General features: G+C 39.4%; 1 protein-coding gene across 1 annotated transcript; it reads right to left on the bottom strand.

The window, feature by feature from the left end:
* Window positions 1-316: 316 nt before the first annotated feature.
* LOC138895550 (uncharacterized) lies at window positions 317-23,359 on the bottom strand. The gene is made up of 3 exons (XM_070180251.1): window positions 23,026-23,359; window positions 1,053-1,241; window positions 317-612 (listed from the first exon to the last, which is right to left on the bottom strand). Exons 1-3 carry the CDS (start codon window positions 23,357-23,359, stop codon window positions 317-319), a joined length of 819 nt encoding a protein of 272 aa, XP_070036352.1.
* Window positions 23,360-25,209: the final 1,850 nt, after the last annotated feature.

Raw genomic sequence — 25,209 nt, 5'->3', positions numbered from 1 at the left:
ATCATTTTTGGAAGGACCACCAGAAATTAGTTGTAAACTGAACACCTCTATCTGAGATAATAGATATAAGGACACCATGAAGTCGTATTATCTCCTTAATGTAAAGCCTTGCATAATCCTCTGCTGAATACATAGTCCTAACATGCAGAAAATGGGCTGATTTTGTAAGTCTATGAATAATAACCCATATATAATCAAACTTACGCTGGGTATGAGGTAAGCCTATGATGAAATCTATATTAATCACTTCCCATTTCCAAGTCGTAATCTCTATAGCCTGCTATAATCCACCGAGTTTCTGATGCTCAATCTTAACCTACTGATAATTAAGGCACTGAACAACAAACTCTGCTATATCCTTCTTCATTCTGTCCCACCAGTATATTCCCCCGATATCATGATACATCTTTGTCACTCCTGGATGAATAGAATAACGAGAATAGTGAGCTTCTCTCATAACCTGGTGGTGCAACCCTGCCACATTAGGAACACATAATCGACCTCGATATCTGAGGAATCCATCTCCTGTAATCTCAAATGATGTATTCTCTTTTTGAGGGGATATATCTATGTAATGAGCTAGAACATGATCCTCATACTGGCGTTCCTTCACTTCAGTACAAAAGAGGATGTTGACGTATCCTGAATAGTAACTCCGGTATCACCTGAGTCTAGTAATCGAACTCCAAGACTAGCTAGCTGATGAATTTCATGGGATATCCCACACTTCTCTGGCTATAAATATAACATGCTACACATAAATCTACGGCCGAGGGCATCGACTACTACATTCAACTTCCTCGGATGGTATAAAATATCAACGTCATAGTCTTTTAGTAGCTCCAACCATCTCCTTTGGCGTAAATTCAATTCCTTTTTCTTGAAGATATATTGAAGGCTCTTATGATCCATATAGATATCAACATGAATGCCATACAAATAGTGCCTCCATATCTTTAGTGCATGAATCACCGCGGCTAACTCTAAATCGTGGGTCGGGTAATTCTTCTCATGCTTTCTTAGTTGTCTAGAAGCACAAGCTACAACCTTACCATGCTGCATCAGTTTACAACCCAATCCAATGCCCGAAGAGTCACAATAGATAGCATAACCATCGGTACCCTCTAGGAGTGTCAGAACCGGTGCTGAAGTCAATCTGTCCTTCAATGCCTGGAAACTCCGCTCACAAGCATTAGTCCACTGAAACTTAGTTTCCTTCTGAGTCAAATTTGTCAATGGTGCTGAAAGAGAAGAAATGCCCTCAACAAATCTCCTGTAATAACCTGCCAAACCCAGGAAGCTACGAACCTTCGTCGGTGTCGTGGGTCTAGGCCAAGTTTTTTGTCATGACCCAAAATCCCACCACAGGCGTCGTCATGGCACTTAATCTCTAAGACTAGGTATGCCGATTATAATTATATTTCGAGCCATTTTTTTTAACATATAATTTAATACAGGTGTCGAAATCAACAACGAAAATAATAATAACAACCTCCCAAGACTGGTAATATTGAGTCAGGAACTCTAACTGACTACATGTAATGATCACAAGGATCGAAGATACAATACTGTTCGAATAAGAGTTGATAGTACAATAAAATGGAAAGACTCCAAGGGAATGCGGCGACTAAGTAGCTATGCCTGGAATCCTTGTGATCAACACACTAACTCTGTCCGAGTATGATATCTCAAATACCTGGCTCTACACAAAAATGTGCAGAAGTGTAGTATGAGTACAGCACAGTCGGTACCCAGTAAGTATCAAGACTAACCTCGGTGGATTAGTGACGAGGTACATTCAAGACACTCACTAGTCTAATAACTTGTGCAATATCGTATACAAAAATAATAGAAAATAAATAGTAGTGATTGCAATAATAATCAACTAGTGATGTATACAACAAGGCGCAAGAACACCATAAATATTGATCAAACAAATAATGAACACAAGTATAACCAATTAATCAAGTCCTTCAAATATAAATATCTCACCTATAAGTTATTTTTCAAATATAAACCTTTCGAATATAATTCTTTCAAATAAATATATTTCGAATATACTCCCTTCAAATAAATATTTTTTTGAATATAATTCTTTCAAATAAATATCTTTTGAATATAATTCTTTCAAATAAATATATTTCGAATATAATTCTTTCAAAATGAAAGTCACCCTGTGACACCCCATTTCATAATCATAAAATACGGATCTCAGCCCACTTACATATTTCCATGGCACCTCGTGCCCATATTTCTGTCACAACCGCACGTACAACTCACGCACCAAAATATCAAAGTATATATGATCCATAGGATCAATTTGTTTTCAATAAAGTAAGTTTATAATTTTTAAATCAAGTAAGAAATCAACAAAGAATGAATTTATTTTTTAAAAATCGTTTGGGTGAAGATAATAACCTTTCAATTAAAACGAAGTACCTGATAGCTGCTGTTTTGGATGTAAAACTTTTTAAATTAAAACATGGCAGCAATTTCTTTTATTCAAAATAACTCAACCTCGTAAACCTGTAAAAACCAGAAACACAAATCCTCAGAGTCTCGTACGAAGAACCATTAGCCAACACATTACAACAAGGAATACAAAACACATAATAAAATTAAATAATACATTACAGAAGAACACAATGATTTACCTATCACGGAAAAATAAAATAACCAAAGGCAAGTGCAGCCATAGAGAAATATCAACACAGGGAACTCCTAAGGTTACACCTCGTAGTCCCAAATCATAAATACGTTTTAACATAGGGCACTCTAGAGGTACTTCCTCGTAGTCTCAAATTATAAATAAATTCACAATCTTTCCTTATATCACCGCGGGAGCCTTCACATTTAGTTTTAACAATCATTTTTCTCGAAAGAGCATCCCGCATTTTAGCCACCCTTATCACACGCAAGACTTCTAGTAGTTCCCCTACTAGCCACGCGTGTCAAGCCTACCTTATCTCACCACATGCATTTCAACACCCTCACCTTATATCACCGCATGCGTATCATTATCAAAATATTTCATAAATCGCACCTCAAGTGCCAAAGTATCTCATGATACCTCAAGTGCTCAAATATTACAACATATTACAAATTGCACCTCAAGTGAACAAACATCACAACATATCACAAATTGCACATCAAGTGCTCAAATATCACAACATATCATAAATTGCACATCAAGTGCTCAAATATCACAACATATTACAAATTGCACCTCAAGTGCTCAAATATCACAACATATTGCAAATTACACCTCAAGTGCTCAAATATCACAACATATTAAAAATTGCACCTCAAGTGCTCAAATATCATAACTTGCCACAGAAATCAACAATAATAATATTTTCCACAATAGAGAGCCCACGACTCAATGATAATGTGCACAACATCTTAACAAAATGTTCGGGAGTGAACAACTCAACCGAATAATATTTCACAATGTAGCACTTTGCCTCAGCCTGATTCACGACCTTTATAATTCAATACCAAATTTTCAACACATGGGCACTCACCTCGTAGGCTATCACTCAATATTCACAGCACGAATATGGCTAAATATGCACAGACAATACATACAAGAATTTATCACATAAGCCTATCAGGCATGACTCCCTATTAATACTTACAAATTTTAATTTCACAAAGGGAGAATTTAAACACATAAAATTTTTACCACAAGGATCTCGTCCTTATATAATTTCCACCGCGGCTTGTAGCCCGGCTTAAATATTTCACATCATATAAAAATTGTGAGGATTTCATCCTCAACCCTGCATCACAAGTATTTTGCACATTGTGCCAATTGAAATTTTCCATTCCTTTTTAAAAATAAATTCCGTGAAATAATTTCACAACACAAAATGAACCCCCATACCGGTAGGGCATATAATTCACAAAATTTTACCAAACTATCCCGAATTTATATTAAATCCCACTATAGTGAGTAACAGAAAGTCACTTTTGGACTCTTAGCCTCAATATTGTACAAAACAAAATGCTAGACACAGGCTAACACTATCAAATCTCCCAACAAGGATAAACACATAAATAGATTTCGAAATTATGAAGCTCACCCATAAGTGGAGCATAATAGGAGGACTCACTTCGATACTCAGAATCGAATCAAACTAAGGAAAATATTCCTTTATAACAAATTAGGATCGCACCTGTAACAACACCATCTGGTGTAGCGGCCTCAGCATACCATACCAATTAAATCAACGGGTTGGGCCTCCCTCTCTAGGGCGCCCTCTACCCACTTATCCTCCACCCCTAAATAACTGTGCATGTGGGGTAGTAACTCGAATTGAGCCTGTAGCCTGAGTATTCTGATGAAATCCGCCTCTCCCAAGTCTGGGACAATCTCTCATGATGGGCCTGGTATCACCATACTGATAACAACCCCCTATGTGGGTTCGACTGCTCATACTGAGCCTGTGTCGGATAACTGGAATAATCATTATAAGAACTCCGTGTTAGTGGTACATTAAAAGAACTTACTGGATGTAACGACCCGTCCGATCATTTTGAGTATTACAACCCTGTTCCCCCATTTACTTCTCAATTTATGCTTTACATTTGTCATGGGACTTGCCGGAATAATTGGTTTGGGTCCGGTGAGGTTTTGGAATGAATTTGAACACTTAGTTCCAAGGTTTAAAACTTAAGTTCAAATAGTGAACGAATGTCGACTAATGTGTAAACGACTCCGAAATGAAGTTTTGATGATTACAATAGCTCCTTATGGCGGTTTTGGACTTAGGAGCGTGTCCGGAATTATTTTTTTGAAATCCGTAGTCAAATTTGGCTTGAAATGACGAAAGTTGAATTTTTGGGAAGTTTGACCGGGGAGTTGAATTTTTGATATCGGGGGCAAAATCTAGTTCTGAAATTTTTCATAGTTCCGTTATATCATTTATGACTTGTGTGCAAAATTTGAGGTCAATCGGACTTGATTTGATACGTTTCGACATCGAATGTAGAAGTTAGAAATTCTTAAGTTCCTTAAGCTTGAATTGGAGTATGATTCGTGGTTTTAGCGTTGTTTTATGTGATGTAAAGCTTCAAATATGTTCGTATGATGTTTTAGAACTTGTTGGTGTATTTGGTTGAGGTATCGAGGGTGTCGAGTGAGTTTCAGATGGTTAACGAATCAAGAATTGAAGTTCGGGACTGCTGAAGTTGAGTTTGCTGATTTTTGGCTGATCTGTTTTTTCCTTCATCTGTCAAAATCGAGATCAAAATCGAGGTCATGAAATCGAGGGCAGCGCCTGGACAAAGACTTTAAGTTATAAAACGGGGGGTTTGTACCATTTTCCTATTTTTGACAAATTAGAACTTTGGGAGAGGCGATTTTTGACAGATTTTCAAGGAAAAATATTGGGGTAAGTGATTCTAACTCGGATTTGATCAATATAAACGAATATATATCATTGTTTTCATCATTTAATTTGTTTTGAGATGGAAATTTGGGGAAACTTTTAGAAATCTCATAAAACGATTTTTGAGATTTCGGTGTCGATTTGAGTGAAACTAGTATGGTTGGACTCGTAATTGAATGGGTTGCCGGATTTTGTGAGTTTCGTAGATTCCGAGACGTGGGCCCCACAAGCGATTTTTGGATTAAATTTCGGATTTTGTTAGAAAATTTATATTTTCATATGGAATTTATTCCTATAATTTGTATTGATTGAATCGAATTAATTATGACTAGATTCGAGCCGATCGGAGTCGAAAAATCGTGGAAAAGGCATACTACTTGAATGATTGAGCGTCGTTTGAGGTAAGTGACTTGTCTAACCTTGTGTGGGGGAAAATTTTCCCTAGGATTGGTATTGATATAAAAATGTTGATGTATTAAAAGTCGTGTACACGAGGTGACGAGTGTGTACACAGGCTAAATATGGAAGATTATATCTTTAAATTGTGCAGAGCACTGTTGCATATTAATTAAATTATTTATTTCTGTTATATTCGTCATCATTAATATATTTTCGTATTTTAAATTTTCCGGACCTATTCCTACTAAGTGTTTTACCTACTTAGTTGAAACTCTGTTTCTTTTGTTCTGTGCATTATTTGAAGGATAAATTTCTTAAATTTAAATATTATTAAAAATGGAGTATTTTACATTTAAAATTTTGATATTTAGACAAGGTGTTAAATCTGTGTAATATTATTTTTGCTGAATATTTTATTGAGATTTTTGTACCCATTGTGATTGAGCTGTGAGCTCTTTATTTTGAAAAAATATTATTGTTGTTGATTTATTTTGGAATGAGCCATGAGCTCTTTATTGTGAAAAAATATTGTTGATTTATTTTGGTAAGTTAAAATATTTGGACACTTGAGGTGAAAATTGTGATATTGATACGCATGCGGTGGTATAAGGTGTGGGTGTTGAAAAGCATGCGGTGAGATAAGGGTGTCTTGATACGCGTGGCTGGTAGGGGAACTACTAGAAGTCATGCGGTATAATAAGGGTGGTTAAAACGCGAGATGATATTTCGAATAAAAAAATGTTTTCTTTAAACATTTAATGTGAAGTCTCCCGTGGTGATATAAGGAAATGAGATATTGTGAATTTATTTATGATTTGGTACTACGATGTGGTACCTCGGAAGTGCCCTTGTTGATATTCCTGTATGGTTGCTGTATTGCCTTTGGTTATTTTTGGTGTTTTCCTTAAAGTTGTAAATTTCTGTTTTCTTCCACGAGGTGTTAATTGTCCTTATTTTTCGTAGTTAAATTGTGACATACTACTTACTTGATTTATCCCCATTGTCATTATTATTACTATATTGTTAAACGTTTCTCCCTTTCTTTTATTATTCCAGTAGGGCATGTCCTGACCTCGTCACTACTCTACTGAGGTTAGGCTTGGCACTTACTGGGTACCGTTGTGGTGTACTCATACTATGCTTCTTCAAATCTTTTTGTACAGATCTAGGTACATCTTATCACATCAGGAATCAGTGAATTATCCGTACGAGGAGACTTTGAGGTATATCTGCCACTGTCCACAGACTCTGGAGTTCCCTTCTATCTTATTATATTGTCTTCGTTATTTCCTTTAGACTCTGATGTATAGAGACACTTAGATTAAATTCTTAGAAGCTTTTGACTTATTTCTACCGGGTTTTGGGAGTTATAAGTATGTGAGTTTGCAAATTTATTTATTTCATATTTCTATTGTTATTTCGCATTTATAGGCTTACCTAGTCTTAGAGATTAGGTGCTATCACGACATCCTATAGAGGGAAATTTGGGGTCGTGACAATTGGTATTAAAGCTCTAGGTTCATAGGTGTTATGAGTCACAAACAGGTTTAATAGAGTCTCGCGGATCGGTTCAGAGATGTCTGTATTTATCTTCGGGAGGCTACGAAACTGTTAGGAAAATATTCACTACTTTGATTCCTTATCGTGAGCATTTGTTGACTTCAAAATTTTAAACCATTGTCTTTCTATTCTCTCATAGATGGTGAGGACACGTACTACTGGATCCGATGATTAGACAATCGTGCTCCCTGTTGGAGCCACAAGAGGCCGGGCTCGGGGAAGAAGCCGAAGAAGACCGCGTGGTGCAGCCAGAGCACCCGCACGAACTGCTGCAGAGGAACCACCAGTAACTCCAGTTGGAGAACAAGCACCTGAGACACCTGTTACCACTCCTGCACTTCAGGAGACTCTTGCCTAGTTTTTGAGCATGTTTGGCACTCTAGCTCAGGCAGGGTTAATTCCACTTGCTCCTGCCACATCTCAGGTCGGGGGAGGAGCACAAACACCCGCTGCCTGTACCCCAGAGCCACATGCCCAAGTTGAACATGCCCTAGAGGTTATACTAGTGCAGCCAGTTATCCCGGTTCGGCTCGAGGTTAGGGAAGCCGTTTCAGAGGGGGTGCAACTCAGGCTCAAGAGGTACAAAAAGTACCAGCCTCCCACATTCAGCGGTTTAGCTTCAGAGGATGCTCAGGGTTTTCTTGAGAAATGTCACCGTATCCTCCGTACTATGGGTATTATGGATTCCAGTGGGGTTTCTTTCATGACATTCCATCTTAGAGGAGCAGCCTACTAGTAGTGGCGGGCAGACGAGTTGGATAGTCCGACTGAGGTAGCTTCACTCACTTGGACTCAATTTTCAAATATGTTCTTGAGGGAGTATGTTCCTCAGAGTCTTAGAGATGCATGGTGCATAGAGTTTGAGCAGCTGCGGCAGGGTTCTATAACCGTGTCAGAATATGCGATCCAATTCAGTGATTTGGCTAGGCATGCACCAACCTTAGTTACTACTATTCGAGAGCGGGTTCGCCGATTTATTGAGGGTCTCCACCATAGTATCAGATTCAGTATGGCCCGAGATCTAGAAAAGGACATCACGTACTAACAGGTGGTGTCAATTTCTAGGAGATTGGAAGGTATGCGGATCCGGGAGAGGGAAGAGAGAGAAGCTAAGAGACCCTGAGATTCTGGCACATATAATAATTATCGTGCCCCAATTGCAGCCCGTCATGGTAGAGGTTATGTGAGCCGTCCTATTCATTCAACACTTCTAGCTTTTAGTGGTATTCCGATTACTCCCAGACCTCAGATTCCATATTATGCATCGCCAGTGTCTACTGTACCTCCTGTACAGGGTGCCTTAAGGGGGCAGTCTAGTCGATCAGGCCCGAGCCAGTCCCAACATCAACATCCTCCGAGGGCTTATTTTGAGTATGGTGACACTCATCATATATTGAGGGATTTCCCCAGACTTAGGAGGGGTGCACCTCGTCATATTCCTCAGGCCCCCTATTCCACAGGGCCCTCAGGCTTCTCAGGCCATGATTACTTTACTAGTTGCCACCCCACCTGCACAGCCATCCATAGGTGGAGGTCGGACAGGTATAGGTCGCCCTAGACGGGGAGGCCAGGCTAGATATTATGCCCTTCCTGCTAGGACAAAGGCCGTTGCATCCGATTATGTTATCACATGTATTATTCCGGTCTGTCATAGAGATGCATCAGTCTTATTTGCTCCAGGCTCAACTTATTCTTATGTATCATCTTATTTTGTCCCATATTTGGGCGTATCCCGTGATTCTTTGAGTTCTTCTGTTTATGTTTCTACACCCGTGGGTGAACCTATTATTGTGGACCGCATGTATCGGTCGTGTTTAATTGTTATAAGTGGTTTTGAGACCAGAGCTGATTTATTATTGCTCAGTATGGTGGATTTTGATATTATTTTAGGCATGAACTGGTTGTCACCCTATCACACTATCCTTGGTTGTTACGCCAAGACGGTGACGTTGTCTATGCCAGGTCTACCACGTCTAGAGTGGAGAGGTACCTTGGATCATGTTCCTAGCAGAGTTGTTTCATTTCTTAAATCTCGACGAATGGTTGATAAGAGGTGTGATGCGTATCTGGCCTTTGTGAGAGATATTAGTGTTGGCACTCCTACCGTGGAGTCAGTTCCTGTAGTAAGGGATTTTCCTGATGTATTTCCAGTGGATCTTCCGGGTATGCCACCTGACAGGGATATTGACTTCGGCATAGATTTGTTATCGGGAACTCAACCCATTTCTATTCCACCATATCGTATAGCCCCAGCAGAGTTGAAAGAATTAAAAGAACATTTACAGGAGTTGCTTGATAAGGGCTTGATTCGGCCCAGTGTACCGCCTTTGGGTGCTCCTGTATTATTTGTGAAGAAGAAGGATAGTTTTATGCGGATGTGTATTGATTACCGCCAGCTGGACAAGGTTATAGTGAAGAACATGTATCCATTGCCACATATTGATGACCTATTTGATCAGCTTCAGGGTGCCATAGTGTTCTCTAAGATCGACTTGTGTTCAGGCTATCATCAATTGAAAATTCGGAAGCCAGATATCTCGAAGACTGCTTTTAGGATTCGGTATGGTCATTATGAGTTCCTTATAATGTCATTTGGGCTAACCAATGCCCCAACAACATTTATGCATCTGATGAACAGTGTATTTCAGCCCTATTTTGACTCCTTCATCATTGAATTTATTGACTTTATTATGGTGTATTCTCGAAGTTGGGAGGATCATGAGCAACACTTGAGAACTGTGCTTCAGACTTTGAGAGAAAAGAAGTTTTATGCAAAATTTTCAAAGTGTGATTTCTGGCTTGATTCAGTGGAATTTTTGGGTCATATTGTTTCGTACTAAGGGATCAAGGTAGATCCGAAGATGATTAAGGCAGTGCAAAGTTGGTCCAGACCGTCCTCAGCTACGGAGATCCAGAGTTTCCTTGGTTTGACAGCGTATTATCGCCGATTTGTATAGGGTTTCTCTTCTATTGTTGCACCTATGATCAAATTGACCCAGAAGGGTGCTCCGTTCAGGTTGACCAAGGAATGTGAGGAGAGCTTTTAAAAGCTCAAGACAACTTTGACAACAACCCCACTTTTGGTATTGCCTACAGGTTCAGGGTCTTATACTGTGTATTGTGATGCATCGCGTATTGGTCTCGGCACAGTATTGATGTTAGACAGTAGGGTGATTGCCTATGCATCCAGACAGTTAAAGATACATGAGAAGAAGTATGCGGTCCATGACCTGGAGTTAGCAGCTATTGTTCATGCCTTGAAGATTTGGCGGCATTATTTATACGGTGTCCATTGTGAGGTTTATACTGACCACCAGAGTCTACAACATCTATTTAAATAGAGGGATCTTAATTTCTAGCAGCGAAGGTGGTTAGAGTTGCTTAAGGATTATGATATCACCATTCTCTATCATCTCGGAAAGGCCAATGTGGTGGCCGATGCCTTGAGTCATAAGGCGGAGAGTTTGGGCATCTTAGCATGCTTACCAATAATATAGAGGCCTTTAGCCTTGGATGTTTAGGCCTTGGCCAACTAGTTTGTTAGATTGGATATTTCCGAGCTGAGTCGAGTTTTGGCTTGTGTGGTTTATTAATCTTCTTTGTATGATCGCATCAGGTAGCATCAGTATGATGACCCCCATCTGCTTGTCCTTAAGGACACAATTCAGTACGGTGATGCCAAAGAAGTCACTATTGGAGATGACGATGTATTATGAATGCAGAGCAGGCTGTGTGTGCCTAATGTAGATGGTTTGCGTGAGTTGATTCTCTTAGAGGCTCACAATTCATGGTACTCCATTCATCCGGGTGCTACAAAGATGTATCAGGATTTCATACAGTACTATTGGTGGAGGCGGATGAAGAAAGATATAGTGGAGTATGTAGCTCGATGCCTAAATTGCTAGTAGGTGAAGTATGAGCATCGATGACTGGGTGAATTGCTTCAGAAGTTAGAGATTCCAGAATGGAAATGGGAGCGGATCACTATGGATTTCGTTGTTGGGCTCCCACGGACTCAGAGGAAGCTCGATGCAGTTTGGGTGATTGTGGATAGGTTGGCCAAGTCAGCTCATTTTATTCCTGTAGTTACTACTTACTCTTCGTAATAGCTGGCTCAGGTCTATATTCGCAAGATTGTCAAACTTCATGGCGTATCCGTATCTATCATCTCTGATCGAGGTACGCAGTTTACATCACGGTTTTGGAGGGTTGTACAGTAAGTGTTGGGTACTCGTGTGGAGTTGAGTACATCATTTCACCCTCAGACAGACGGACAATCCGAGCGCACTATCCAGATACTGGAGAATATGCTTCGTGAGTGTGTGATAGATTTTTGGGGTGCTTTGGATCAGTTCTTACCACTTGCAGAGTTTGCTTACAACAACCGCTACCAGTCGAGCATTCATATGGCTCCATATAAAGCCTTGTATGGTAGGCGGTGCCGGTCTCCAGTGGGTTGGTTCGAATCGGGCGAGGCTAGACTATTGGGTACAGACCTAGTTCAGGATGCTTTGGAAAGGTTAAATTGATTCAGGATCGACTTTGTACAGCCCAATCTAGACAAAAGAGTTATGCGAATCAGAAGTTTCGTGATGTTGCATTCATGGTTGGTGAGTGGGTCTTGCTCTGGGTTTCGCCTATAAAGGGTGTTATGAGGTTCGGAAATAAGGACAAGTTGAGCCCGAGGTATATTAGACCTTTTGAGATTCTTGAGAGAGTTGGAGAGGTGGCTTACAGTCTTTGCACTGCCACCTAGCCTCTCTGCAGTTCATCCAGTGGTCTATGTTTCCATGCTCCAGAAGTATCATGGTGATCCATCTCATGTGTTAGATTTCAGCTCATTCCAGTTGGACAAAGATCTATCTTATGTCGAGGAACCAATGGCCATTTTGGACAGATAGGTTAGAAAGCTAAGATCAAAGGACATAGCTTCAGTGAAAGTGTAGTGCAGAGGCTAGTCAGATGGAGAAGCTACTTGGGAGACTGAGTGGGAGATCCGGAGCAAATATCCACACCTATTTGATACTCCAGGTATCATTCTAAACCCGTTCGAGGATGAACATTTGTTTAAGAGGGGGAGAATGTAACGATCCATTTGGTCGTTTTGAGTATTACAACTCCGTTCCCCCATTACTGCTCATTTTATGCTTTACATTTGATATGGGACTTGACTGGGTAATTGGTTAGGGTCCGGTGAGGTTTTGGAATGAATTGGAATACTTAGTTCCAAGGTTTAAAGCTTAAGTTCAAATAGTGACCGAATGTCTACTTATGTGTAAAGGACCCAGGAATGGAGTTTTGATGATTCCAATAGCTCCATATGGTGATTTTGGACTTAGGAGCGTGTCCGAAATTATTTTTTGAAATCTGTAGTGAAATTTGGCTTGAAATGGTGAAAGTTGAATTCTTGGAAAGTTTGACCGGGGAGTTGACTATTTGATTTGGGGTCGAAATCCAGTTCTGAAAATTTTTGTAGCTCCGTTATGTCATTTAAGACTTGTGTGAAAAATTTGATGTTAATCGGACTTGATTTGGTAGGTTTCGACATCGAATGTAGAAGTTGGAAATTCTTAAGTTCCTTAAACTTGAATTGGGGTAGGTTCGTGGTTTTAGCATTGTTTTATATGATTTGAGATTTCAAATAAGTTCATGCAATGTTTTAGGACTTATTGATGTATTTGGTTGAGGTCCCGAGGGCCTCAGGTGTGTTTCGGATGGTTAACCGATCAAGAATTGAAATTGGGAGAGTGCTGAAGTTGAGTTTGCTGGTTTTTGGTTGATATGGTTTTTCCTTCATCTGTCAAAATCGAGGTCAATATCGATGTCAAAATCGAGGTCAAAATCGTGGTCATGAAATTGAGATCAGGAAATCGAGGGCAGCGCCTGGACAAAGACTTTAAATTATAAAACGGAGGTTTCGTCCCATTTTTCCATTTTTGACAAATTGGAGCTTTAGGAGAGGCAATTTTTGAGAGATTTGCAAGGAAACACATTGGTGGTAAGTTATTCTAACTCTGATTTGGTCAATATACATGAGTATATCATTGTTTTCATCATTTAATTTGTGTTTTGAGATGGAAAATTGGTGAAACTTTTAGAAATCTCATAAAATGAATTTTTGAAATTTCGGTGTCGATTCGGAGTCGGATTTGAGTGAAACTAGTATGGTTGGACTCGTAATTGAATGGGTTTTTTGATTTTGTGAGTTTCATCGGATTACGAGACGTGGACCCTACAAGCAATTTTTGGGTTAAATTTCGGATTTTGTTAGAAAATTTGTATTTTCATATGGAATTTATTCCTATAATTTGTATTGATTGAATCAAATTAATTATGACTAGATTCGAGCTGATCAGAGTCGAAAAGTCGTGGATAAGGAATACTACTTGACTGATTGAGCGTCGTTTGAGGTAAGTGACTCGTCTAACATTTTGTGGGGGGGGGGGGAGGTGAGGGGAATTCCCCTTAGGATTGGTATTGATATGAAAATGTTGATGTGTTGAAAGTCGTGTACACGAGGTGACGAGTGTGTACACAGGCTAAATGTGGGAGATTATGTCTTTAAATTGTGCAGAGCACTATTGCATATTAATTAAATTATTTATTTCTGTTATAATCATCATCATTAATATATTTTCGTATTTTAAATTTGTCGGACCTATTCCTGCTAAGTGTGTTACCTTCTTAGTTGAAACTCTATTTCTTTTGTTCTGTGCATTATTTGAAGGATAAATTTCTTAAATTTAAATATTATTAAAAATGAAGTATTTTACATTTAAAATTTTGATATTTAGACAAGGTGTTAAATTTGTGAAATATTATTTGTGCTGAATATTTTATTGAGATTTTTGTACCCATTGTGATTGAGGTGTGAGCTCTTTATTGTGGATAAATATTACTATTGTTGATTTATTTTGGCATCAGCCGTGAGCTCTTTACTGTGAAAAAATGTTGTTGTTGATTTATTTTGGTAAGTTAAAATATTTGGGCACTTGAGGTGCAAATTGTGATATTGATACGCCCTAGGTGGTATAAGGTCTGGGTGTTAAAACGTATGCGGTGAGATAAGTGTGGCTTGATATGCGCGGCTAGTAGGGGAACTACTAGAAGTCATGCGGTGTGATAAGGGTGGCTAAAACGCGGGATACTATTTCGGAAAAAAAAATTTCTTTAAAAATTTAATGTGAAGTCTCCCGTGGTGATATATGGAAATGAGATATTGTGAATTTATTTATGATTTGGGACTACGAGGCGAAAACTAGGGAGTGCCCTTGTTGATATTCCTTTATGGTTGCATTGGCTTTGGTTATTTTTGGTGTTTTCCTTAAAGATGTAAATTTCTATTTTCCTTCCGCGAGGTGTTAATTGTCCTTATTCCGTGTAGTTAAATATTGAAATACTACTTACTTTATTTATCCCCATTGTCATTATTGTTATTATATTGTTAAACATTTCTCCATGTCTTTTATTATTCCAGTAGGGCCTGACCTAACCTCGTCACTACTCTACAGAGGTTAGGCTTGGCACTTACTGGGTACCGCTGTGGTGTACTCATACTACGCTTCTTCACATCTTTTTGTGCAGATCCAGGTACATCTTATCAGACCAGGCATCGGTGAATTATCCATACGAGGAGATTTCGAGGTATATATGCCAGCATCCGCAGACTCCGGAGTCCCCATCTATCTTATTATGTTGTCTTCGTTATTTCATTTAGACTCTGATGTATAGAGACACTTAGAATAAATTCTTAGAAGCTTGTGACTTATTTCTACTGGGTTTTGGGAGTTATAATTATGTGAGTTTGCAAATTTATTTATTTTATATTTCTATTGTTATTCCGCATTGATAGGCTTACCTAGTCTTAGAGACAAGGTGCCATCACGACATCCTACAGAGGAAAATTTGGGGTTGTGTCACGACCCAATTTCCCCTCCGTGTGACGTCGTGACGACACGTAGTCTCTACAACTAGGTAAGCCTAATACTTTGCGAAATAATGAAATAAAAATATAAATTTAACCAACTATTCAAAAATACACAACAATCCCCAAAACCCGGAACATCGCGAATCACAAACTACATAAGGAAAAGTCTAGTGTCTCTATACATCAGAATATAACAAGGAAGAAACAAAAAATAATAGATATGAGAAAGAGTAGAAGGGGACTTCGAGTTCTGCGGACACGGCAGATATACCTTGAAGTTTCCAAAGCTGTCCCGGCTCACTGATAGTGCGGCTGATAAGGTGCACCTGGATCTGCACACGAAAAACATGTGCAGAGAGTAGTATGAGTACACCACAATGGTACCCAGTAAGTGTCAAGCCTAACCTCAGTCGAGTAGTGACGAGGTCAGGTCAAGGCCCTACCGGACTAAATATAATAAATTAAACAATAAAAGATATAAGTAAAATTTACGGTAATACAGTTAAAGAAATTCTCGAAAATTTAACAGTTAAAGGAGCCCTCGACTTAGAACAAAGTAAACACAATGGGGAATCTCCCGGGATGTCGTCCCGTAGTTCCGAATGAATATGCAGTACAGGAGGATCTCCCGGAATATGTTCGTAGTCCAAAAGAAAATATGCAGTACAGGAGGATCTCCCGGAATATGTCCGTAGTCCCAAAGTAAATATGCAGTGCTGGGGGATCTCCCGAAATACGTCCGTAGTCCCAAAGTAAATATACAATGCTGGGGGATCTCCCAAAATATGTCTGTAGTCCCAAAGTAAATATGCAGTGCTGTAGTATCTCCCGGAATATGTCCGTAGTCCCAATTTTAATATGCAATGTAAGATACAATGACAGGTATGGCCTCGAATTATACAGTTTACATTAATCACAGATAAGGAAAATAGGGATTTAACTAAGCATGGCACACAGAATGTCAATTAGGCAGTTAAAACATGCGAGCATGCTTTTCTAGTCTAAACTAAACAATTAAACATTATTAGTGCAATTCAATAAGAGAAACCATTTATGATTTAAAAAGGATAAATGGGATTTATGCAACGATAGCCCGTGTACGTACACATCACCGCATGTACACGGTGCCCACACACCAAATAATATCAAAATATCCTAAGGGGAAAGTCCCCAACACAAGGTTAGGCAAGCCACTTACCTCGAGTCAAGCTCAATTAATCAGTCACAATGCCTTTCCCACGAATATCCGGCTCTAAATGGCCCAAATCTAGCCAAAGGAAATTACGTATCATAAATACAACAATAATAGACTCATCTAATTAACGAAATCAACATTTAACGAAAATTCTGAAATTTAACTCAAAAATCGCTCGTGGGGCCCACTTCTCAGAATCGGGTAAAAGTCATCAAATACGAAAGCTCATTCACTCACGAGTCTAACCATATCAAATTTACTAAAATCCGACACCAAAATCTCGGTCAAAACCCCACAATTCGGCCTAAGAACTTTTCTCAAATTTTCACCCCAACTTCGAATTTAAACGATGGATTCAAGCATAGATTAGTGGAATATAACCATAAGGGAGTTAAGCATCATTACCCAACAACTTCCTCCGAAAATCTCTCCAAATTCCGCCTTCCATCGAGCTCTCAATCAAATTTGTGAAGTGAACTTCAAACCCTCGAATCTGCCCCTTTTCTGCCCAGTTATTCCGCATCGGTGGACCTTGGGTCGCACCTGCGACGCTGCACTTGCGTAATTTCCTTCGCGGGTGCGGAAACGACTTAAGAGGGCTGGGTCCGCTTATGCGGAAAAAGGGCCGCACCTGCGAGTGCGTGCCTGCGGACTATTGCCCTCTTCTACGATCTCCTCCGCACCTGCGGGTCCTTTAGCGCATCTGCGATCATCGCAGATGCGGCATTTCCCTTCGCACATGCGACCCCTGACCACACATCCCAAATCATCTTCTGCGCTTGCCTCTCCGCACGTGCGATCACGCACATGCGGTCTCTCCACCGCAGGTGCGAAAATGACAGATGCCTGAAGACTTCAGCAACAACACAATCCAACTTTTGATCCGTTAAGCACTCAAAACTCACTTGAGGCCCCCGGGACCTCAACCAAACGTACCAACAAATCCTATAACACCATACGAACTTAGTCGAGCCTTCAAACAACACAAAAAATCATGAATTAAGCACGAATTCAAGCCTAAGAACTTAGAAATTTCCAAATTCTACAAACGACGCCGAATCACGTCAAATCTAGTCTGAATTACCTCAAATTTTACACACAGGTCACAAATGACACTACAAACCTACAACCACTTTGGGAAATCCATTCTGAGCTTGATATCAAAATTTACACTATCGGCCGAAATTGCCGAAGAATCTAACTTTCGCCAATTCAAGCCTAAATCTACTACAGACCTCCAAAACATATTCTGGACGCGCTCCTAAGCTCAAAATCACTCAACGGAGCTAACAAAACCGGCAAAATTCCATTCCGAAACCGTCTTCATATAGGTCCGACTATAGTCCAAATTCTAAGGCTTAAGCTCTCATTTAGGGACTAAGTGTCCCAAAACACTCCGAAACTCAAAACCAATCATCCCGGCAACTCACAATAGCAGAAATAGATATGGGGAAAGCAGTTAATAGAGGTTCGGGGCTCTAACTCTCAAAACGACTGACCGGGTCATTACAGGTTGTGACACTAGAGCATCCTGAGTATTCTGAAATTATTTTCGTGACCCTGCTGATACTGAAATGTAGAATTATTAATGACGCGGGAATACCGTAAGTCCCAGCATCATCCCTTAAAAATATCAGCGCTTAATCATATACAACTTTCGCAGAACCTTTCAATATCACATACATACATCTCAGGTCCAAATTGATATAATACATGACCCTGCAATCTGATCATTGATAGAGGACTCCCTTCACTTGGAACGAAGCCATAGGACATAGTCCGATGATCCATAACACTAACCTTTATCGCTCGCACGACACCGGTCATAAGACACCTCAAGCGCTTTATTTGGCGCATGTCATCCTTATGATAGTTAAACTCGCTTCCTCTAGTGCATTGGCTGCTCGTATGTACCCTTCGCTAAATAGAAATCCCATATGAACCGCGTAATCTCCAGTACCACCAACTATCTTCAGATCTACATCCACCTCGTGACCCTACCACGATTGTGACGATTAGGAAACTAATTAAACCTTCTTAAGATAGTACTTATCAACCCGATGTCAGAACTTGTTGCACCCCCATGTGCACAACTAAATGATCTCTCAGTACTTCCACATCCTCGATCTGGATGACACGTTGTAACAATGGTTGAGCAACTTTGGCTCCCTTGTAGACCCTTTGTAGTATCACGAATCGTTGGTGCATAGTTGATACTGAGTGCGCAATTTCATACATGAGTGAATGCAAAAGAATATAAGATATATGCTTCAAGCTGAATAAATGTCGCACGATAAGGAATGAAAGAAGTGGAGATTTTCCTACTAGCTCTGTAGCCTCTCGAAGATAAGTACAGACGTCTCCATAAAGATTTGCCAGACTCAACTAAACCCGTTCGTGACTCGTAGAACCTATGAACCTAGAGCTCTGATACCAACTTGTCACGACCCAAAATCCCACCATAGGCGTCGTTATGCCACTTAGTCTCTAAGACTAGGTAAGCCGATTATAATTACATTACGAGCCATTTTTTAAACATATAATTTAATACAAGTGTCGAAACCAACAACGGAAATAATAATAACAACCTCCCAAGACTAGTAATACTGAGTCAGGAACTCTAACTGAATACATGTAATGATCACAAGGATCAAATATACAATACTGTTCGAATAAGAGTTGACAGTACAATAAAATGGAAAGACTCCAAGGGACTGCGATGACCAAGCAGCTATACTTGGAATCCTTGCGATCAACACACTAACTCTGTCTGGGTCTGATATATCCAATACTTGGCTCTGCACAAAAATGTGCAAAAGTATAGTATAAGTACACCATAGTCAGTACCCGGTAAGTATCAAGACTAACCTCGGTGGAGTAGTAACCACGTACAGTCAAGACACTTACTAGTCTAATAACTTGTACAATATCGTATACAAAAATAATAGAAAATAAATAGCAGTGATAGCAATAATAATCAACTAGTGATGTAAATAATAAGGCAACAAGAACACCATAAATATTGATCAAACAAATAATGAATACAAGTACAATCAATTAATCAAGTCATTCAAATATAAATTTCTCACCTATAAGTTGTTTTTTTCACATATAAACCTTCCAAATATAATTCTTTCAAATAAATATATTTCGAATATAATTATTTCAAATAAATATCTTTCGAATATAATTCTTTTAAATAAATATCTTTCGAATATAATTCTTTCAAATAAATACCTTTCCAATATAATTCTTTTCAAATAAAAGTCACCCTGTGACGCCCCATTTCATAATCATAAAATACGGGTCTCAGCCCACTTACATATTTTTAAGGCTCCTCGTTCCCATATTTCTATCACAACCGCACATACAAGTCACGTACCAAAATATCAAAGTATATATGATCCGCAGGATCAATTTATTTTCAATAAAGTAAGTTTACAATTTTTAAATCAAGTAAGAAATCAACAAAGAAATGAATTTATTTTTAGAAATCATTTGTGTGAAGATAATAACCTTTCAATTAAAATGAAGCACCTGATAGCTGCTGTTTTGGATGTGAAACTTATATAATTAAAACATGGCAGCAATTTCTTTTATACAAAACAACTCAACCTCGAAAACCAATAAAAAATAAAAACACAAATCCTCAGAGTCTCGTACGAAGAACCAAAGTCAACACATTACAATAAGGAATACGAAACACATAATAAAATCAAATAATACATCACGAAATAACACAAGGATTTACCTATCACGAAAAAATAAAATAATCAAAGGCAAGTTCAGCCATAGAGAAATATCAACAAAGGGCACTCCCGAAGTACTGTCTCGTAGTCCCAAATCATAAATATATTTTAACAAAGGGCACTCACGAGGTACTGCCTCGTAGTCCCAAATTATAAATAAATTCACAATCTTTCTTTAAATCACCGCGGGAGCCTTCACATTTAGTTTTAAAAATCATTTTTTCCGAAATAGCATCTCGCGTTTTAGCCACCCTTTTCACACCGCATGACTTCTAGTAGTTTCCCTACTAGCCACGCGTATCAAGCCCACTTTATCTCACCGCATGTGTTTCAACACCCTAACCTTACATCACCGCATGCGTATCAATATCACAATATCTCATAAATCGCATCTCAACTGCCAAAATATGACAGCATAAAACAACTTGCACCTCAAGTGCTCAAATATCACAACATATTACAAATTGCACCTCAAGTGCTCAAATATCACAAATTTCACATCAAGTGCTCAAATATCACAACATATCATAAATTGCACATCAAGTGCTCAAATATCACAACATATTACAAATTGCACCTCAAGTGCTCAAATATCACAACATATTACAAATTGCACCTCAAGTGCTCAAATATCACAACATGTTATAAATTGCACCTCAAGTGCTCAAATATCACAACTTGCCACATAAATCGAGAATACTATTATTTTCCACAATAAGGAGCCCACGACTCGATCATGATGTGCATAACATCTTAACAAACTGTTCGGGAGTGAACAACTCAACCGAATAATATTTCACAATTTAGAACTTTGCCTTAGTATGGTTAACGACCTTTATAATTCAATACCAAATTTTCAACAACATGAACTGAAAAGTAATTCATCAAAGAACAACACGTCTTTTAAATCACAATTTCAGGAAATAAATAGATTTATTCATCTTGTTAACTAAATTTCCCATTTAAATTATCTGTAGATAAAATCAATAATGAAAGTATTTTCCATAAAAATGGTAACTCAAACAAATACATAGTTCACATAAAAGTCAAGTGGCAATCACACCAAATTTTCCTATAAAAAGAACCTCGGTAAACAAGGAATGAGGCATGACAAATAAGGTATTTAATAAGTTCCAATAATTTTCCAATTTAATACATAAGGGTGTCTACAAATTTTAATCGATATAATTCGCACATATAAACCAAGTACGTACTCGTCACCTCGCGCACATGGTTTTAAATCACACAATTTTCACATAAGTCTCAATTCCTAAGGGAAAATTCTCCCACACAAGGTTAGGCAAGATATTACCTTTTGAAGTTAGGCCTATATTCCAAAATGGCCTTCTCACGTGAATTGACCTCCGGACGACTTCAATCTTTCTTGAGCATTCCTTACATTACTAAGATATTCCGGAAATCCTAGCAACTTCAATTTATTTAGAAACATAACAAAAGTGAACCATAAATTAGGAAGATACTCGTGGGTTCACCTCATTTAAGCATTTCATCAAACACTAGGTGTGCAAATTTGATTACAAGGTTCTTTCCATAAGATTTCCTTCACTCCACAACCCACATTTTTGTCCATTTGAGCTCAACAATCTTCTCTGAAACCTTATTGGTACATGCATGTATAAATTATACTCTCATACCCAAGAATCACACTCCCAATCACCCATCTTCTACCTAAACTCAAAATTGAAGACTAGGGTTAGAACCTTACCTATTGGGTGAAGATCTTGTGAGCTTTCTTGTTGAATTTCAAGGATTGAGCAAGAATTTGATGAACAATTAGCTTAGGAATTTCTCCTATTACTTTAGGGAACTTCCTCTCTCTAAAAATATCAGATATTCCCTTCAAAAATGGTCTATTGCGTCTATTTAACGAGATAGGGTAGGGTTACAAGGATAGAAGAATGGACCCTCAAAATTCTGGACTGGGCTACAGACTAGGCTTCGCGAGCTCAGTAGCGAGCTAAATACCAGGCTTCACAAGCTCTAGGGCAAGCTAAATACCAGGCTTCGCGAGCTCTAGAGCAAGCTAAATACCAGGCTTCGCGAGCTCTATAGCGAGCTAAATACCAGGATTCGCTAGGGATATAGCAGGGTCTAGTGTGCTACAGATTTGGCTTTGCGAGGAACATAGCACGGTCTAGCGCGCTATAGACCTAGCTTCCAGAGGTCTAAATGATTCAACTCCCCAAGGAACCGTTCAACCCAAAAAGTCCGAAAATATAATATATTAGCCTACCTTGGCACCACGAAACCTTAAATTTCTTGGCGGAAGTTTACAGGGCATTACATCTTCACTGCCTCAATCTTTTGTGTATCAACCCGGATACCCTCACCTGAAATAATATATCCAAGGAAAGCTACAGAATTCACATTTGGAGAATTTTACGTACAACTTTCTTTCTTGTAGAACTGTGAGCACAGTACATAAATGATTTGCATGCTCAGCCTTTGAACGAGAATAAACCAAAATATAAACTATAAATACAATCACGAACAAATCTAAAATGGGTATGAACACACGATTCATCATGTCCATGAATAATGCTGGGGAATTGGTCAAACCGAACGACATAACACAAAACTCAAAGTGCCCGTATCTGGTCCTGAATGCTGTCTTCGGAATATCTTTCTCTCTAACCCTTACCTGATTATACCTTGACCTCAAGTCTATCTTCATTAAACACCTGGCACCTTGCAACTGATCAAATAAATTATCAATCCTCGGGAGCAGGTACTTATTCTTGATCGTCGCCTTATTCAACTATCTGTAATCAATACACATACGCAAGGAATCATATTTCTTTCTCACAAATAACACAGGTGCTCCCCACGGTGATGTACTGGGTCTGATAAAGCCTTTTTCAAGCAAATCCCTTAGTTGTTCTTTCAACTCTTTCAGCTTTGCAGGTGCTATTCTATAAGGAGGACTAGATACCGGCTGAGTATCTGGTAATGTGTCAATAGCAAAATCAATCTCCCTCTCTGGCGGAAGGCTTGGAAGCTCATCGGGAAAAACATCGGGAAACTCATTAACCATCAGGATAGATTGAATGGTCAGTGACTCTGCTTTCACATCCAGTACCCAAACTAAGTGATAAATATAACCCTTTCTGATCATCTTCCTTGCCTTGAGATAGGAAATAAACCTACCTCTAGGCGATGCAGTTTTACCTTTCCACTATAGAACTGGCTCCCTTGGAAATTCGAACCGAACCATCTATGATCTACAATCAACGTTAGTATAACAAGAAGCCAACTAATCCATACCCATTATAACATCAAAATCTACCAAATCTAGTTCAATCAGGTATGCTACTATAGAACGACTAAGAACTACTACTATACAATCTCTATATACCCGTCTAGCTATCAATGGATCCTTAACAGGTATAGACACCTCAAAAGGTTTAATCAACTCAGGTTTTATCCCAAACTTGCTAGCAACCAACAAAGTGAAATATGATAAGGTGTAACCTGAATCAATCAGTGCATATACATCATATGAGGAGACTGATAATATACTTGTAACAGCATCAGGTGACAGCTCCTGATCCTGTCAACCCGCTAATGCATAAACGCGGTTCTGACGACCACTTGAGCTAGATTCTCCACTTGTGCCTCTACCATGACCGGCTGATGCCTATGAACCTTGCCCTGGGGGGCGTGCTGATGATGATGAACTAGCTATAGATCCCGCTGGCTTAGCTATACCTGCACCACCTCTCGTCGGACAATCTCTGATAATGTGGCCTGGATAACCACAAGTATAACAAAGACCCACCCCCACGAGGCACTGTCCGGCATGCTGCTTATCACACTGAGCACATCGTGGCAAGGGTGGCCTCATCTGATTTGACTCATCCCTATACTGTGAACGAGAGGCCCTGGAACTCTGACCGGGCCTTGGATAGGTGGAACGATCAAATATCCTACCGGCAAACTGATGGGGTGCACTAGCCGATCGTTGGGATTGGATACCTCGGGTACTGATATTTCTGACTACCTCAAAACTCACCAAAAGGACTTGAAAATCTCGCTCTCTTACTCTGGACCCTATCATGCCCTCGATCGTCCCTCTTCTTATGCTTATACTCCTCTACACCCTGAGTGTATGTCTGAATACTAGAAATATCAATGCCTGGATGAAGTGAGACCAACACACAGTCATTAAGTAGGTGCGACTCCAACCCCATCACGAACCGGTGAACCCGATCCTCCATCTTAGCCAAAGAATCAAAATGAAGGTTGTACTCCCGAACACACATATTACCCTGCCGAAGGGTCAAGAACCTATCAAGTCTGGCCCCTCTAAGCTCTGGTGGCAAATAATGTTGACAAAAAGCATCTGTAAACTCTTGCCATACTACTGGAAGGGTATCCTCACCTCTGGACAACTCCCAAGATTCATACCAATTAACTGCAACATCTTGAAGTTTATATTAATCTAGCTCAACTGACTCAGCCGCAGTGGACTTCATTACCCTCAAAGTCCTCGACATCCTATCAATAAAATACCTGAGGGTCCTCGTTTGGATCTGCTCCAGTGAAGATCGGAGGGTCCAAATGAATGAAATCACGAACCCTCGCATTGATGGCCCTATCTGCATGACCAATACCTACCTCCTGGCACCGATACTATGCGACCACTAATCAAGTCAATAGCTGAATATCATCTCTCATCTACTGACCTGGTGCATCTGGCTGAGGAGCTAGGGGTACTAGAGTGGGCACTAGAGCGGGCACGGACTTGCCCTTCTAGGCAGCTGTAGCCTTCTTGGGTATCGCTGAAAACATAACATATCGTTAGGAAAATGAATTCTTATATCGCACAATCTAAGATAAGAAGGGAGGTTAACATCCTATATGTCTTGCAGCCTCATGTTTATAAGTGTGGTGCACAACACACACGTTAACAAGACACTACTAGACACGCTCTGTAGACAACCCTAGAATGGAATTGCTCTAATA

Source organism: Nicotiana tomentosiformis, chromosome 7 (assembly GCF_000390325.3).
Source record: "Nicotiana tomentosiformis chromosome 7, ASM39032v3, whole genome shotgun sequence".
In the NCBI taxonomy this organism is placed as follows: Eukaryota; Viridiplantae; Streptophyta; class Magnoliopsida; order Solanales; family Solanaceae; genus Nicotiana; species Nicotiana tomentosiformis.
The sequence above is the reverse complement of the archived record's forward strand: the minus strand, read 5'-3'. Positions and strand labels throughout refer to the sequence as shown.